This window comes from Rattus rattus, chromosome 18 (genome assembly GCF_011064425.1).
Source record: "Rattus rattus isolate New Zealand chromosome 18, Rrattus_CSIRO_v1, whole genome shotgun sequence".
Taxonomy (NCBI): domain Eukaryota; kingdom Metazoa; phylum Chordata; class Mammalia; order Rodentia; family Muridae; genus Rattus; species Rattus rattus.
In genome coordinates, this window is record NC_046171.1 from 42576626 (window position 1) to 42590184 (window position 13559).

The 13559-nt window shown below is 48.9% G+C and overlaps 2 protein-coding genes across 2 annotated transcripts in view; one reads left to right on the plus strand and one right to left on the minus strand.

The window, feature by feature from the left end:
• Scml4 (Scm polycomb group protein like 4) overlaps positions 1 to 13559 on the plus strand; it is a 90320-nt gene that overhangs the window by 4246 nt on the left and 72515 nt on the right.
• Positions 3653 to 4215, minus strand: LOC116887288 (60S ribosomal protein L31-like). The gene is made up of 2 exons (XM_032888867.1): positions 4068 to 4215; positions 3653 to 3970 (listed from the first exon to the last, which is right to left on the minus strand). Exons 1-2 carry the CDS (start codon positions 4188 to 4190, stop codon positions 3713 to 3715), a joined length of 381 nt encoding a protein of 126 aa, XP_032744758.1. The 5' UTR covers positions 4191 to 4215; the 3' UTR covers positions 3653 to 3712.

Here is a 13559-nt window from a genome sequence, read left to right on the forward strand (position 1 = left end):
CTTGAGAGCTGAATGTTTGGTGAGAAAAGCCTGTTCCCTTTCTCTCTCCTTGCGTGGATTGTTTTATTCAGAGACCTCATTGGTTCGAAACAGAGGCATGTGGCTTGAAAGTCTTAAAGAAATTTTATGAAGGGACAGACGCAAGTGAGGCAAAGCACATAATTGTCCCAACAGGGTCCAAGTGAGGGGAGGAGAGGGGAACTGTGGGTAAGTGGTAATGGGTGCTGGGATAGACCCCCAGAGAAGGGGGTTAGGGAATGTTCCCCTGGAGAGAGATGGCCCGTGGCTCTCAGCCGACAGAGTACAGGCAGAAGCAAGGTATTTCTTTTTTCTTCCTTCCATCCCAGGACATCATGTCTATAAGGAGAAAGTCAGGATTAAACACAAGATGTGTGTTTCCCTAGTATCCAGAGCCCTGCCCTGGTCCACTCCCCAGCCACGTGTGTTCTCAGCCATGTGTGAGACTGGCTCTGCCACGGCACTGGCCCCTAAGCCAGCCTGGGGTGGCCTCAGGATTTGAATCCTGTTTTGACTGGCAGCCTGTGCCTCTGTGGGCAAGAAAAGGAAGAACTAGAGAGAAAACACATGGTGGGAGTCAGCTGTGGGGATACGTGCTTTTGATTTTGGGAACTGAGATTAGAAGTTTATATAACCAAAACATCCCTTTAGACCTATTTCTGGGCTACCACCATATCGGACGCACAACTTGTTCTTTGCATGTTTATGTATGTACACACACATGCATGCATATATGTATTTGTGTTTGTGGCAACCAGAGGTTAATATCAAGTATCTTTCTCAATAGCTATCTTGCTGCGTGAGATGGGGACTCTTATGAACCTGGATCTTGCTGGGTGTCTAGACTGGCCGGCCATTGGTCCCCAGAAGTCTCTTGTCTCTGCTTCCCTAGTGCTGGGATTCAGTGCTTACGTCACCATGCCTGGCTTGTGGTGTGGATGCGGGTGCGGGGAATCCAAACTTGCTTCTCGCTTGTGCTTTCTCAGTCAGTTAACAGACTGGACTGAGACATCTCCAGCCCCGAGGCCCATCTTCCTCTTCCACTTTCCTGAAAAGAGGCTGCCTTCTTAACTCACGGTTCCTTACGCTCTGCTCTCTTTCTTGTTGGGAACGTGTGTGTGTGTGTGTGTGCATGTGAGTGTTTGTGTGTGAGTGTGTGCACTATGTGCATATGTGTCTGTGTAGGCATTTCTCTGTCACCACTGCTGAGCCCCGTGGGCCACGGCACTCTCCACTGTTGCTACTTCCTCTCGCCTCCTTAAACATCCGACTGAGAACGCTTGCGGCTTTTGCTGAGGACTCAGGTTCCGTTCTCGGTGTCCCCATGGGAGCTCACATCCATGAGTCATTTCGGTTCCACCGGATCTGGTGCCCTCTTCTGGCCTCCACAGAAACCGGGCATACACATGGTCCAGGCATGCAAAACACCGTACATAGACAAGAAAAAGTTTTAACTCTTAAAAAAATAAAAGTCTTACTTGATTCAAATGGTGATGCTGCCAGCACCCAAGGGGATCTCGGGGCTGCTCAGAGGAGCCTGAGGGACCCACGGAGGCTTTGAGGGGAGAGATGGAGAGAGGACGAGCCTGAGAGCATGCAGTATCCCTGGAATAACTTTAAGAAAGGGCAGGTCTTATGGGAAGGTGCTTTTTAAAAGTGGTTTCATGGAATTGGATAAAAAGAGGGAAGGAGAGCGTGGGGCCACAGTACTGTCCCAGGACTTCCATGGTCAAGCTCAGGGAGCCAACGGGGCAGCAACGGGACATCCGCAATGAGTCTCGACTCTAGTTATGTATTGGTGGTGCTTCAGAAACCTTTAACCAACACTCCCATTCAGCTGGCACTTGAGACTCCTGAAGTGCTTCCCTGAGTTAACGAGGCCGTACAGTCCCTAAGCCTTCAGCCAGTGACCTTTGCCCACCCTGGGTGTTCCTATCTCCAGACTCCCAAATTGTATGTCTTGGATCACTGCCATCCACGGACCGATATTGATCAACAATCCCCGAGGGTAGGGAGAACCACAGTGAGCCACCATGTGGGTGCCTCGAACCGAACCTGGGTCTTCTGCAAGAGCAAAATGTTCTCTTAAATACAGAGCATCTCTCCAGGTCTCCTCCTTTTCTTTGAAAGGCACCGGTTCTATTGGTTTGGGGCCTCACCCTCATGACCTCATTAACCCTTACTTATTTCTGTAAGCGACCTGTCTCCAAATACAGTCATACTGCCAGTTAGGGCTTCAGCGCATGAAAGAAACACAAATCAGCCAATGGCACTGCTTACCTAAGTCTGGCTTGTTGACATCCGCATCCCTGTAAATAGCATGGAAACCCTGCGAGCCTCTTAGTGGCCTCTCTACTGAACCTATGCCTACCTTTCATGGACATTTAAGCCTATCTTGTCCCTACTGTACTCACTTCAGGCATGCACGGGTCCACAGAGGTTCCAGCTCTCCCCCACGGCAGACGAGGTGGCCTTTATGTCCCCAAATCCCTTTAAACAAGAATCCCCCATTTCTTCTTTCCCCTTCAACATTCCCTCCTCCTCCATGGTACACAGTTCACAAAGTCCGTAAGACTGATGAGACATCCCAAGAGAAGGGTACACTGGCTACGCCTGGTTATCACCCCAGAGTTCACACTTGCCGTCAGGTCCAATGTCCTACCTGTTAGTGGAACATGAGAGGTCAGGATCCAACCTATGATGCTTCAAATGCTCATTGGAGGGAAGTCTTGTTGGTAAGAGTTCCAGGTAAATGGGAATTAGGAGTCACACTTTCAGACCAAGTTTTCTCTACTCCAGTTCTGTTCTGTCGGCTGGCCTCCCAGTGAGATGCTCCTTTGCCCGAGTCTGAGATCCCTTAAGTTAAACATCTCGATGTGGCACGGACGGCTTTGGAAAAGCCTCACCTGTAACGCCTGCCTCCAGCTCACACCCGGTGGGCACTGTGGGTGGCTGGATGCAGACTTCTCAGTTACATGGGGATGCTAAGCCCACAAGGAAGGCTCACGAGCTCAGCTTGCCTGGGCGTTCGAGACAGACCTGGAGATTTTGATCTTTCTTTGTCCACATTTCACACCCTACACCTCAACCGGGGATTTCTAGTGTATCTCGATCCCTGACTGGTGTGGCAGGCAATGTGCAGAGAGCTATGGGAAGAAGACTGCGTGTGGGTAACCTTGGTGACAACCCCCACACCCCTGACCGAGCCTCCAGGACAGAGGCAGGTGCCAGACAAATGTCTGCCCTCCACCTGAGGAGAAACCCTGGCTAACAGCCCCTTCTACCCCAACCCTTCGAGCATTAGAGAGGGGCCATTGTATTTTCTGGGTGCATCAGTAGATCTGCAGACATGGGGAGGGACGGGTCATTGGAAGCAGTTATGGGCCTGAGTCCCTCCATGGCTGGTCCCATCCCTGAGCTGGACTATCAACTCTTCTAACATCCTTGCTTACTGGTTGCATTGAAAACCTAACCTTAGCATTCCAACCCCCTTCCCCCACACCTCTTCCTCCTTTGTTCTGTCCTCATTAAAAGTATCATAGCTTCCCTCCTCCACTACCTGAGGTAACAGTTGTGAATCCCCAACTTTCCTCACGCTATGACTTCAAGTCTGAAAACAAGACCTTACGGATGCTTTTTTTTTTTTTTTTTTTTTTTTGGAGGCAGTTCTGTAACTTTGTTTGACATTCAGCAGTTAGTTCTCATCCACATTGACCGTCTGTAGATTTTTGAGTGTGGTAACAGGCACGTAAGTTACCAGTGTGTAGAGTTTGTTTGGTGAATCCTCATCCTCATTACGTTTCCTGGACAAACGTACTCGGATGCGGTACGGAACATTCCTTATTCCCTTGGCCCAGACGGTTTTATTGAGCCTGATGTCTATGCGCACATCTGGAGTCCCCATCTCCTTCATGGCAAATTTCTGAATTTCTTTGAGTGCCCGAGGAGCATGCTTCTTTTTTTTTTCGGAACTGGGGACCAAACCCAGGGCCTTGCGCTTGCTAGGCAAGCGCTCTACCACTGAGCTAAATCCCCAGCCCCTGAGGAGCACGCTTCTTGAAGCCCACTCCATGGATGTGCTTGTGAATGTTGATGGTGTATTCTCGGGTCACCACCTCGTTGATGGCAGAACGGCCCTTCTTCTTCTTGCCACCCTTCTTTGAGGGAGCCATTCTGCCGGGCCCAAGTTGGAAAGGAAGGGCGCAAGGGATTGTGGGATGGAAAGTCGCGTAGCCGTACAACTCACGGATGCTACTTTTAAGAGAGCATCCTGCTTCCCCTGTCCCCTCCTACTCCCTATGGTCCTTGCCCAGGCATCAGGGCACCCTCAGGAGCCCACGGCACAGCACCTTTATATGTGGCTCCTTCTTTTAGCCCGCTTTGCACACTGCACTAATGGTAGGTACCATTGTAAGACCCAAGATCTGATTTTCTCAGTCCGTTGTTGTATGATAAAACACCTTAGATCGGATAACTTACAGATAATAGGGGTTTGTTTCTCATAGATCTGGAGTTGGGCAGTCTAAGGTCAGAGCGGGAGTGACGTTAGTGGAGGATGCCCTCTGTTTCCAAGATGGTGCCATGTTTCTGGGTCCTTCAGACAAGACACAGTATCGTCCTGTAAGAAGGGCGGGAAGAGGCAGGGAATGGTTCTTAAATCTTGAGTCCTTTGTGGGGCAGCTAATTCCAGTCATGGGAGGAGAGCCTTCGAGGCTTAATTACTCCCCAAGGGCCAGACATTTCAATACAGTGGCCATTGAGATCTAATTTTAATATGAATTGTGTAAATCATAGTGTCTTGGTCACTCAACATGTTTTCCCTCCACATTGAGTGTGTGTGTGTGTGTGTGTGTGTGTGTGTGTTTAGGTATGTATATGGAATAGTGTGTGTGTTTAGGTATGTATATGGAATGTTGTATATATGAGTATAGTGTGTTTAGGTATGTTTATGGAATTGTGTGTGTAAATATGTGTGTGTTTAGGTATTAGGTATGTATATGGAATGGCGTGTGTGTATATATGAGTATATGTATGTTTAGGTATGTGTGTATATGAGTATATGTGTGTTTAGGTATGTTTATGAAATGGCGTGTGTGTGTGTAAATATGTGTGTGTTTAGGTATTAGGTATGTATATGGAATGGTGTGTGCGTGTATATGAGTATATGTGTGTTTCAGTATGTATATGGAATGGTGTGTGTGTGTGTGTGTGCGCGCGCGTGCATGTTTAGGTATTTATATGGAGTGGTGTGTGTATGTTTGTGTATGTATACAGCACGGTGTGCAGTAGATCAGAGGACAACCTTCTGGAGTCAGTTTGCTTTTTCTATCACATGGGTCTTGGGAATTGAATTCAGGTCGTCAGGTTTAAGGCAATCTTCTCTACCTGCTAAGCCATGTCACCTGCCAGCTCAACCACTCACAACCCCAGATTCCGTCGCTTACACTTGGTTGCCAAATACTTTATTCACTGGGCCCTCAACTACACCATCATAGTATATGTCTACTGCTTATAATTACCTAATTATGGGTATTCTTGGGTACACATCTCCAGTGCATGTGTAGTGATGAGATGCTGTATACCAGTGTTAATGCAGTCATTCACCATGGATATTATAAAGCACACGGAAAAGAACAAATGAAAGACCCGTTGAGCCTTTGCCCGCTTCCACTTCCCCTCCCCCTCCCTTCTTCTATCCCTCTCCCCTCCCCCTCATTGCCTCCTCTCCCCCTCCCCACTATCCTCCATGTTGCCTTTCTGTGCCTTGGCATTCTCTTGTGTCACATCTTCATGTGATGACATTCTGTGTAAGGATGCAGACAGACAGACAGACAGACAGGAGGAGGATGGGGAGTAATGGAGACTTAATTCCGAATATCATGCAATTATTAGGTTAATGCAATCCGGGACAAAATGGGTGAGTAAAGCTGGTGTTTATTTTCCCCTCAGACTGTAACTAGTTCTCAGAAGTGCTGTAGGTTGTTGAACCTTGGTAACCAGAAAATAGCACCGCTCTCTGACTTCAAGCAGTAGCGAGAACCTAGTCGTTTGACAGGAGCCGGGATGGAAGATAATCGCAGCTGGAGGGAGCTAGTCTCCATCTTGGGCAGCATTACCAGGGCCTGTGCCTAGGAGAGCTGCGAGCACCGGCTGCAAACCAAGTTTGCAGGCCACAAAGACATGGCCAAGCAGTTCTCCTTGCCCAGCCGGGGAGAGAGTGCTTAATTCGCTTTTTGGGTATTCCCACCAGTGTTGAATTGGGCTAATAAATATGACAATAAGAATGAGATGGGACAGGAAAGGCTGAGGCAGCGTTTCGTTAATCTGTGTGGAGCATCAGCCAAGGCTTCGCGAGCCCACAGCAATGAAACGGGAGCTTCTGCTGCAGGCATTTTAATTAGAGGCCCTGGGAATACCAGAGTCTGTGGTAGTGGACCCAAGGCAAGCCTTCATCTAGACCCTGTGCCGCTATTAAGGAGTCTTGCTAGGGGTGGGGCTTGGGGAGGAGAGCCAAGAGTTTCTGAGAGGAGGAGGCGGGGCTCTGTGGGCTTGTGTCCAATAGCAATTAGCCCCTTGGCTGTCAGCACTCCGGCCCTTGTTTTAACAAAGATTGGCTGAAAGGCTTCAATCCGTGATGGACACCAAAACATTCTTAAAAAGATTCTTTTCTTCCTTTCGTCTTTCACCCTGTGACTTAAATACCACAGAAAGGATAAAGACATCATGAGTTGAAAGCGGCAAGCATACCTAGTCCCTGAAATGTGGGGGTATTGAGCAGAGAACGTTTAGGCACATTTCACCGAAGAACTCGCCAGCTCCCGGGAAGACTCGTTTCACATTCCCCCTCCTCGCCCTCAGGACTGATTCCAGATGCTTTGGCACAGGAGGATCTGTACCCAGGGCGAGGGGGGACAGCACCTCTGTCCCACAGGCTCAATTAATTATCAAGTGTTCGTAATGGGTGCAACTCGTAGACTACCTTACTCTGTACAGTAGAGAACAGGTGTCTCCTAGAGCCACAAACGGGTTTCTAACCCCTAGAGACTCCTTCTTCTACCAGTGCTGCTTTCTGCCGGTCATAGGCTGTCTCATGGGCACGCTCAGGCCCACAGCCAGTTCCCCGTTTCTGTAGGTTGGGGTTCAACTATCTCGTGTGTGAGATTTTTCTTAATGAGGGTACACTCTGAGGCCAGCTACTGCCTTTTCTGCTCTGGCACATGAGGTCCTAGGGTAGGCTGTTGGCGTTGTTCTCGGTTTTTTCTGTCTGTCTGTCTATCTGTCTGTCTGTCCATATGTATGTGTGTGTGCACCTGTGTAAGTTTATGTGCACCATGCATATGCAGTAGAACATCGAACTACTGGGGCTGGAGTTAGGGGTGGTTGTGAGACACTGTGTGGGTTCTGGGGACTGAACCTGGGTGTGAGCGGTCTTAACCACTGAACCATCTCTCTAGTCCCGGCTATTAGCGTCTCGACAGTCCAGGATGGGAACTATAGCCCTGACAATGTCCAGGTAGACAAGTCGCCTCTCCTTGAGTCTCTGAGTCTTGGCATGGTCATGATTAGAGGGGAGATGAGAATGCCTAGCTCAGCTGTCTGTTGTGGCAGACGAAGTGGGGAGTTCAGGGTGCGTCGGCAGGCTGAGCCCGCCCGTGCTCAGTATTTCTTAGAGGCCAGGTTCCCTGTTTGACCGCCCTAAGTTGAGAAGAGAATCTATAACTTGTCTAAACATGTCTTATACACACAAAAAAAAATCAGGGAAGACCATAGGTACAGGACACTCTCGGGTGTCACCTCCATGTCACATCCTGTTTTATTTAATGAGAAAAAAAAGGGCCTCTCTCTAGACGGTTCTCAGATGCTTACATTCAAATGTAGTTGTAGAACTCACAGCCAGGCTTCTCTGTGTGAGAACCTTGGACCTCGTGCTCTCGATTCCTCTCGTCCCAGTTGTCACCCCTGCCCCCCACCCCGAGAGAAGTCCAACTTCAATGCTGTTGTCCCTGTGCTCACTGGAAAGACACTGCATCAGAGCCAAGCTGCATTCTCATCAGCTCTGGTTGCCAGGGTTATATAGCTGCCCCGTGCTCCTCAATCCAAGGGCCTATAAAACAGTTCACCACGTACACGAAACTTGACATCACCCTCTGCTGAGCTGAGCTGGGAAGTTTACAGCTGAGAACACAGAGTCCAGTGGACAGTGCAGTTTTGGCTGAGCATAGCGGGTTCTCAGCTGTCTGTGATGCCTTTCATCTAACAGAAACATCAGGGCACACAGCACCAGCCAGGATTAGATCCAGGGTGTTATGTTAAGAGGTCCTGAAGGGTCCCCCCGACCCCCGCTTCTATCAAAAGGGCAGCGGCATGAGTTCTTCATCTCCGTCTTTCCCAGAGTTTGTGAAGACAAACATGGGGCCCTTGCACCCGTGCACTCTGTTTTCTTGCCAGTTGTCACCCTACAGCTTTTCCAAATGCTGCCTCTGGCCCAGTTCCCGCTCTCGGTCTGTCCCTGTGGTTGTGCTTCTCAGAGACAGGCTACAACATGGAAAAGGAGACCTCAGGGAGAAGGACACGGGCCCAGGTTATCATTTATAGTGTCATGGGTCCTGGGAAACTCACACAGGGCCAAGTCTCTCCTGAGGGAGTTATAAAAATCCAGCAAGGTGATCAAAGCCTATGCCAGGGCCTGGCACGAGGCAAGCACCATTCAACAATCCGTCGACCTTCTCTTCTGCAAGCTGTTTAGTGTCGGGACTCTGTCTTGGAGTCTGAGGCGATGGTAGACTGAGGTGATGGTAGACTAAGGTGATGCTAGACTGAGGTGATGCTAGACTGAGGTGATAGTAGACTAGACTGAGGTGATAGTAGACTAGACTGAGGTGATGCTAGACTGAGGTGATGCTAGACTGAGGTGATAGTAGACTAGACTGAGGTGATAGTAGACTAGACTGAGGTGATGGTAGACTGAGGTGATGCTAGACTGAGGTGATGCTAGACTGAGGTGATGCTAGACTGAGGTGATAGTAGACTGAGGTGATGGTAGACTGAGGTGATGGTAGACTGAGGTGATGCTAGACTGAGGTGATAGTAGACTAGACTGAGGTGATGGTAGACTGAGGTGATGCTAGACTGAGGTGATGGTAGACTGAGGTGATGGTAGACTGAGGTGATGGTAGACTGAGGTGATGGTAGACTGAGGTGATGGTAGACTAGACTGAGGTGATGGTAGACTAGACTGAGGTGATGGTAGACTGAGGTGATGCTAGACTAGACTGAGGTGATGGTAGACTAGACTGAGGTGATGCTAGACTGAGGTGATGGTAGACTGAGGTGATGGTAGACTGAGGTGATGGTAGACTGAGGTGATGGTAGACTGAGGTGATGGTAGACTGAGGTGATGCTAGACTGAGGTGATGGTAGACTGAGGTGATGGTAGACTAGACTGAGGTGATGGTAGACTGAGGTGATGGTAGACTGAGGTGATGGTAGACTGAGGTGATGGTAGACTGAGGTGATGGTAGACTGAGGTGATGGTAGACTGAGGTGATGCTAGACTGAGGTGATGCTAGACTGAGGTGATGATAGACTGAGGTGATGGTAGACTGAGGTGATGGTAGACTGAGGTGATGGTAGACTATACTGAGGTGATGGTAGACTGAGGTGATGGGCTGTTTATTTATTCATTTTTAAAAAATACCCAATTTATTTACTGTCTTCCTCCTTGTCTCTGTTAAGATCTGGTAAAAATCAGTGTGATGAACTAGTTATGTGACACTGGAAAAGCTCGTTCACTCATCCAGCCAATCAATAGAAGCCCCTTCTGCTTTAGCTTTGTGCTCGTCCTTATGGAGGCTGGGGGAAGGACGTGACCTCACCCACGAGACACTCAGTCTAATTATAGTGCAGAGCAGGAGGGCTGTCAAGTCACTGGTGAGTCCCATGTGTGGTGAGGCAGGCTATGCAGGGCGCCTTTGGAAGGATCCCTTTGCATATGCCAGGGCAGAGAGGAGAGATGGGAAAGGGATATGAGGGTGAAGCAGCCTGTGTAGGGGAGTCCCGAAAGGAGAGGAGGTGCTGGACTGGCTTCCGGTGTCTCACCGGGATCTTCCCCTATAGGCAGAATTCTGCTCTACCAAAGGGAAAATGGGTCTCTGCAAATCTACAGTCCAGAGCTGGGCCAGGGGAGAGGAGTTTCTGAGAAGCGAGGGTCCGCAGAGGATCAGGAAGAATTCAGTCAGTTGCGCCCAGCAATGGAGAAGGTCCTGCCTTCTAAGAGGAGCACTTGAGGGTGTGGGTTTTGTACCACCACAGAAGGAAAGCAGAAAGGAGAGGAGAGGGAAGGAGGAACATAACTCTTGGGACTCCTGCCACCCCCAACCCCCACACTCAGATCGCCCCACCCCACCCCCACACTCAGATCTCCCTACCTCCAACCCCCACACTCAGATCTCCCTACCTCCAACCCCCACACTCAGATCTCCCTACCTCCAACCCCCACACTCAGATCTCCCCACCTCCAACCCCCACACTCAGATCTCCCCACCTCCATCCCCCCCCACCTCACCTCTCCTCAACCTCCACCTCAGATCCCCCCCACACTCAGATCTCCCACCTCCAATCTCCCCCCACCCCCACTCAGATACCTTCCCCCCCAGATCTCCCCTCCAACCCCCACACTCAGATCTCCCTACCTCCAACCCCCACACTCAGATCTCCCTACCTCCAACCTCCACACTCAGATCGCCCCACTTGACTGTCTTGCCCAGCTCCATGGTCAGCTTTGCTCTAAGCTGGTGTGAACCAGAGAGGTGCAGGTCAGATAGGGACTATATTCTGCTGGCTCTAATCTGTCTTGGGGGCCCCAGTTTTGAAATACTTTTCTTCTAAAGAGACTCAAAAAAAGGGATGACCAGGTAATATCTTCTGATAGAAGAAACGGCAAAAGGAAATTAACGGATGTGCATGGGTGCTCATATACGCACATACATGACTTTAGATAACTTAGAACGAACAAGGGCATACTGTGATTTGGCATCCTGTGGTTTCTATCTAGCACCTCCTCTCTATATTCCCCTTTGGACACTGCATACTGTTCAGGCCAGAATTCATGAAAAGTTTGGAGCCTGACTTGTCCTGGGGTCTAGCCTCAGGCAACTGTGGTCATTCTGCCTCCACTTAACCTTGCCTGCTCCGAATTGCTTTACATTATATTTCTTAGTTATCCAAGTTGAACGCCATAGTTTTGTTTATATTTCAGCGAAAATGAGTGTGTCAGTCCAGGCAGTAGTTAATCCCAAAGAGGAGAGGAGAAAGACCATTGACCCAAATCTTCATGGCTAAATTAATTGAAACTAACAATTAATTAAAGTAAGCTTTTAAATTCATGTACATGAACTGTCTCCCCCTAAAGCGGGTTTCCAGAGGTCAGCACTGGGTGTGAGGAAAACAAGGTTTTTATAGCTCAGGGGTAGGGGCTTTCCAAGTGGGAGAAAAGAGGTGAGGCTACAGAAACAACATAATCATAACTAGTTAGTCATAATGACCTCCTGGAACAAAGACACAGTTGCAAAGTGGGCGTAACAAGGTAGTCATAACAACAGGTAGTCATAGTAACCTTTTCAAACAAAGGTAGTGTTGTGAGATGATTATAAACCAATTTCTCTCAAACAAAAGCATGGCATTGTTTTCTGGACAGTACAGAACTATTTGTGGTTAGGTGGGGCACAGCCCAATCATTAAGAAACAGAGGTTTAATCCAAACCTTAGTTTGTCTTTCCCATAGATGGGTTTGAAGTCTAAAATGGAGGCAGGCTGGCTCTTCACTGTGTAGCTGTAGAGTGAGAGTGAACCTTTTAAAATACAGTAGGTAGTGGGGCTGAGTGTCATACCACTTAGAACACACACACACACACACACACACACACATATATACACATACACACATGCATACACATACACACATACACACATACATACACATAATGCACACACACAAACACACATATACATACAATACATAGACAGACATACACATATGCATACATACAGCACACACACATACACACATACATACATATATACACATATACACACACATACATACACATATACATAACCATATACACACATACACACACATATAAACATACAGGCATATATGCATACATACACACATACATACACGCACACACATACATAATACATACATGCGCACACACACACACACACACACACACACACACATGGGGAGAGATGGGTGGGAGAAAAATTCCTGTTGTACTCTGCTCAGCTTAGATATGCCCAGTGGTTCTATATCCAGTGTTCTCAGTGGCCCAAGAATAGCAACACTGAGGACCCCATTGTCTCCTCTACCCCATTCCCAGCCCTGTTCCCTCATTTTGTACCTGTTGTGTTAATTTTGAGCACCAAGCCCACCCCTGTCCCAGGGTTTTATTTGTCGTTTTTGCTTCTCTAGAATGTCTTCATCACACTTCCTTAGGACTGTAAGTGTCTTGGTGTCTGCTTGAGTTTCCTCTAATTAGAGAGACCTTCCCAGACCCTCCCTGCATCAGGTTTCACTGCCATTTCTAAGTGTACCTTTGTTCCATGTCTGTCTTTAATGGTTTGCTTCTTCCCACCGCAAGACAAGTTCCAGGGGACCAGTAGCACTGGTTGTCATTCATATCCTTGGTAAGCGGGGAACCCTGCCGGGGAGTGAACACTAGACAAACATTTGCTGAAGAAATGGGTGAATGGATGAGTGACTGGATGCCTCAGAACATTCTCGTCCTGCACTCCCATGTGCTGATCTCCACTGTCTTGGTTTAACTGCTGTGAACAGACACCATGACCAAGGCAACTCTTACAAGGATCAGTGTTGCCTGTGCCCTGGACTGCCTGCTGCCCGACCCTACTTGCCCTTGGGGATTGGAGGTGAGGTGGCTCAGAATCAACAGAACAGACTCCGGAATAGGTGAGAAACACTTAGCAAGCGGCTCTGAACAGTCCTGTGAGCTCTCTTAATACCTTCCACCCACGCCCCATTGGTCCCAAGAAAGCATCTCTTCTGAACAGCAGTTCCCGATTGGCTGGCATTGTCGCATCAGCAATCCTTGGTCTCTCAGGCAGTCTTCAGTTAGGTCCTCCTGCAGGAGATTCCTTTGTGGCTGTGATATCCCCCGCCCCCACACCCCCTCTCCCGGCGTTTATGCAGAGGCGGTGTGCAGTTCCTCCTACGTCAGAGGTCAGAGGTTCATCCATTATCAAGTCAGGAGCAGGGCTGTGTCCAGGCAGGCATGGTGAGGAGGAGCTGAGAGTTCTACACCTTGTTCTGAAGGCAAACAGGAGAAGACTTGACTTCCAGGCAGCTAGAAGGAGAGGCTTAAAGACCACGCCCACAGTGATGCTCTTCCTCCAATGAGGCCACAGCTCCAAATGGTACCACTCCCTGGGCCAAGCATATCAAACCACCACAGCCATCCATCCATCCCAGTTTCACTCACAGACAGTGTGCTCTCTTGGAAACGTTCTCTTGTGAGCAA

Excerpts from the sequence above, each read along its gene's own strand:
- LOC116887288 (XM_032888867.1), bottom strand. The coding sequence starts at position 4,190 with ATGGCTCCCTCAAAGAAGGGTGGCAAGAAGAAGAAGGGCCGTTCTGCC. Across the intron at positions 3,971-4,067 it reads GAGTGGGCTTCAAGAAGCGT|CATGCTCCTCGGGCACTCAA; the intron begins GCTCCTCAGGGG and ends AAAAAAAAGAAG.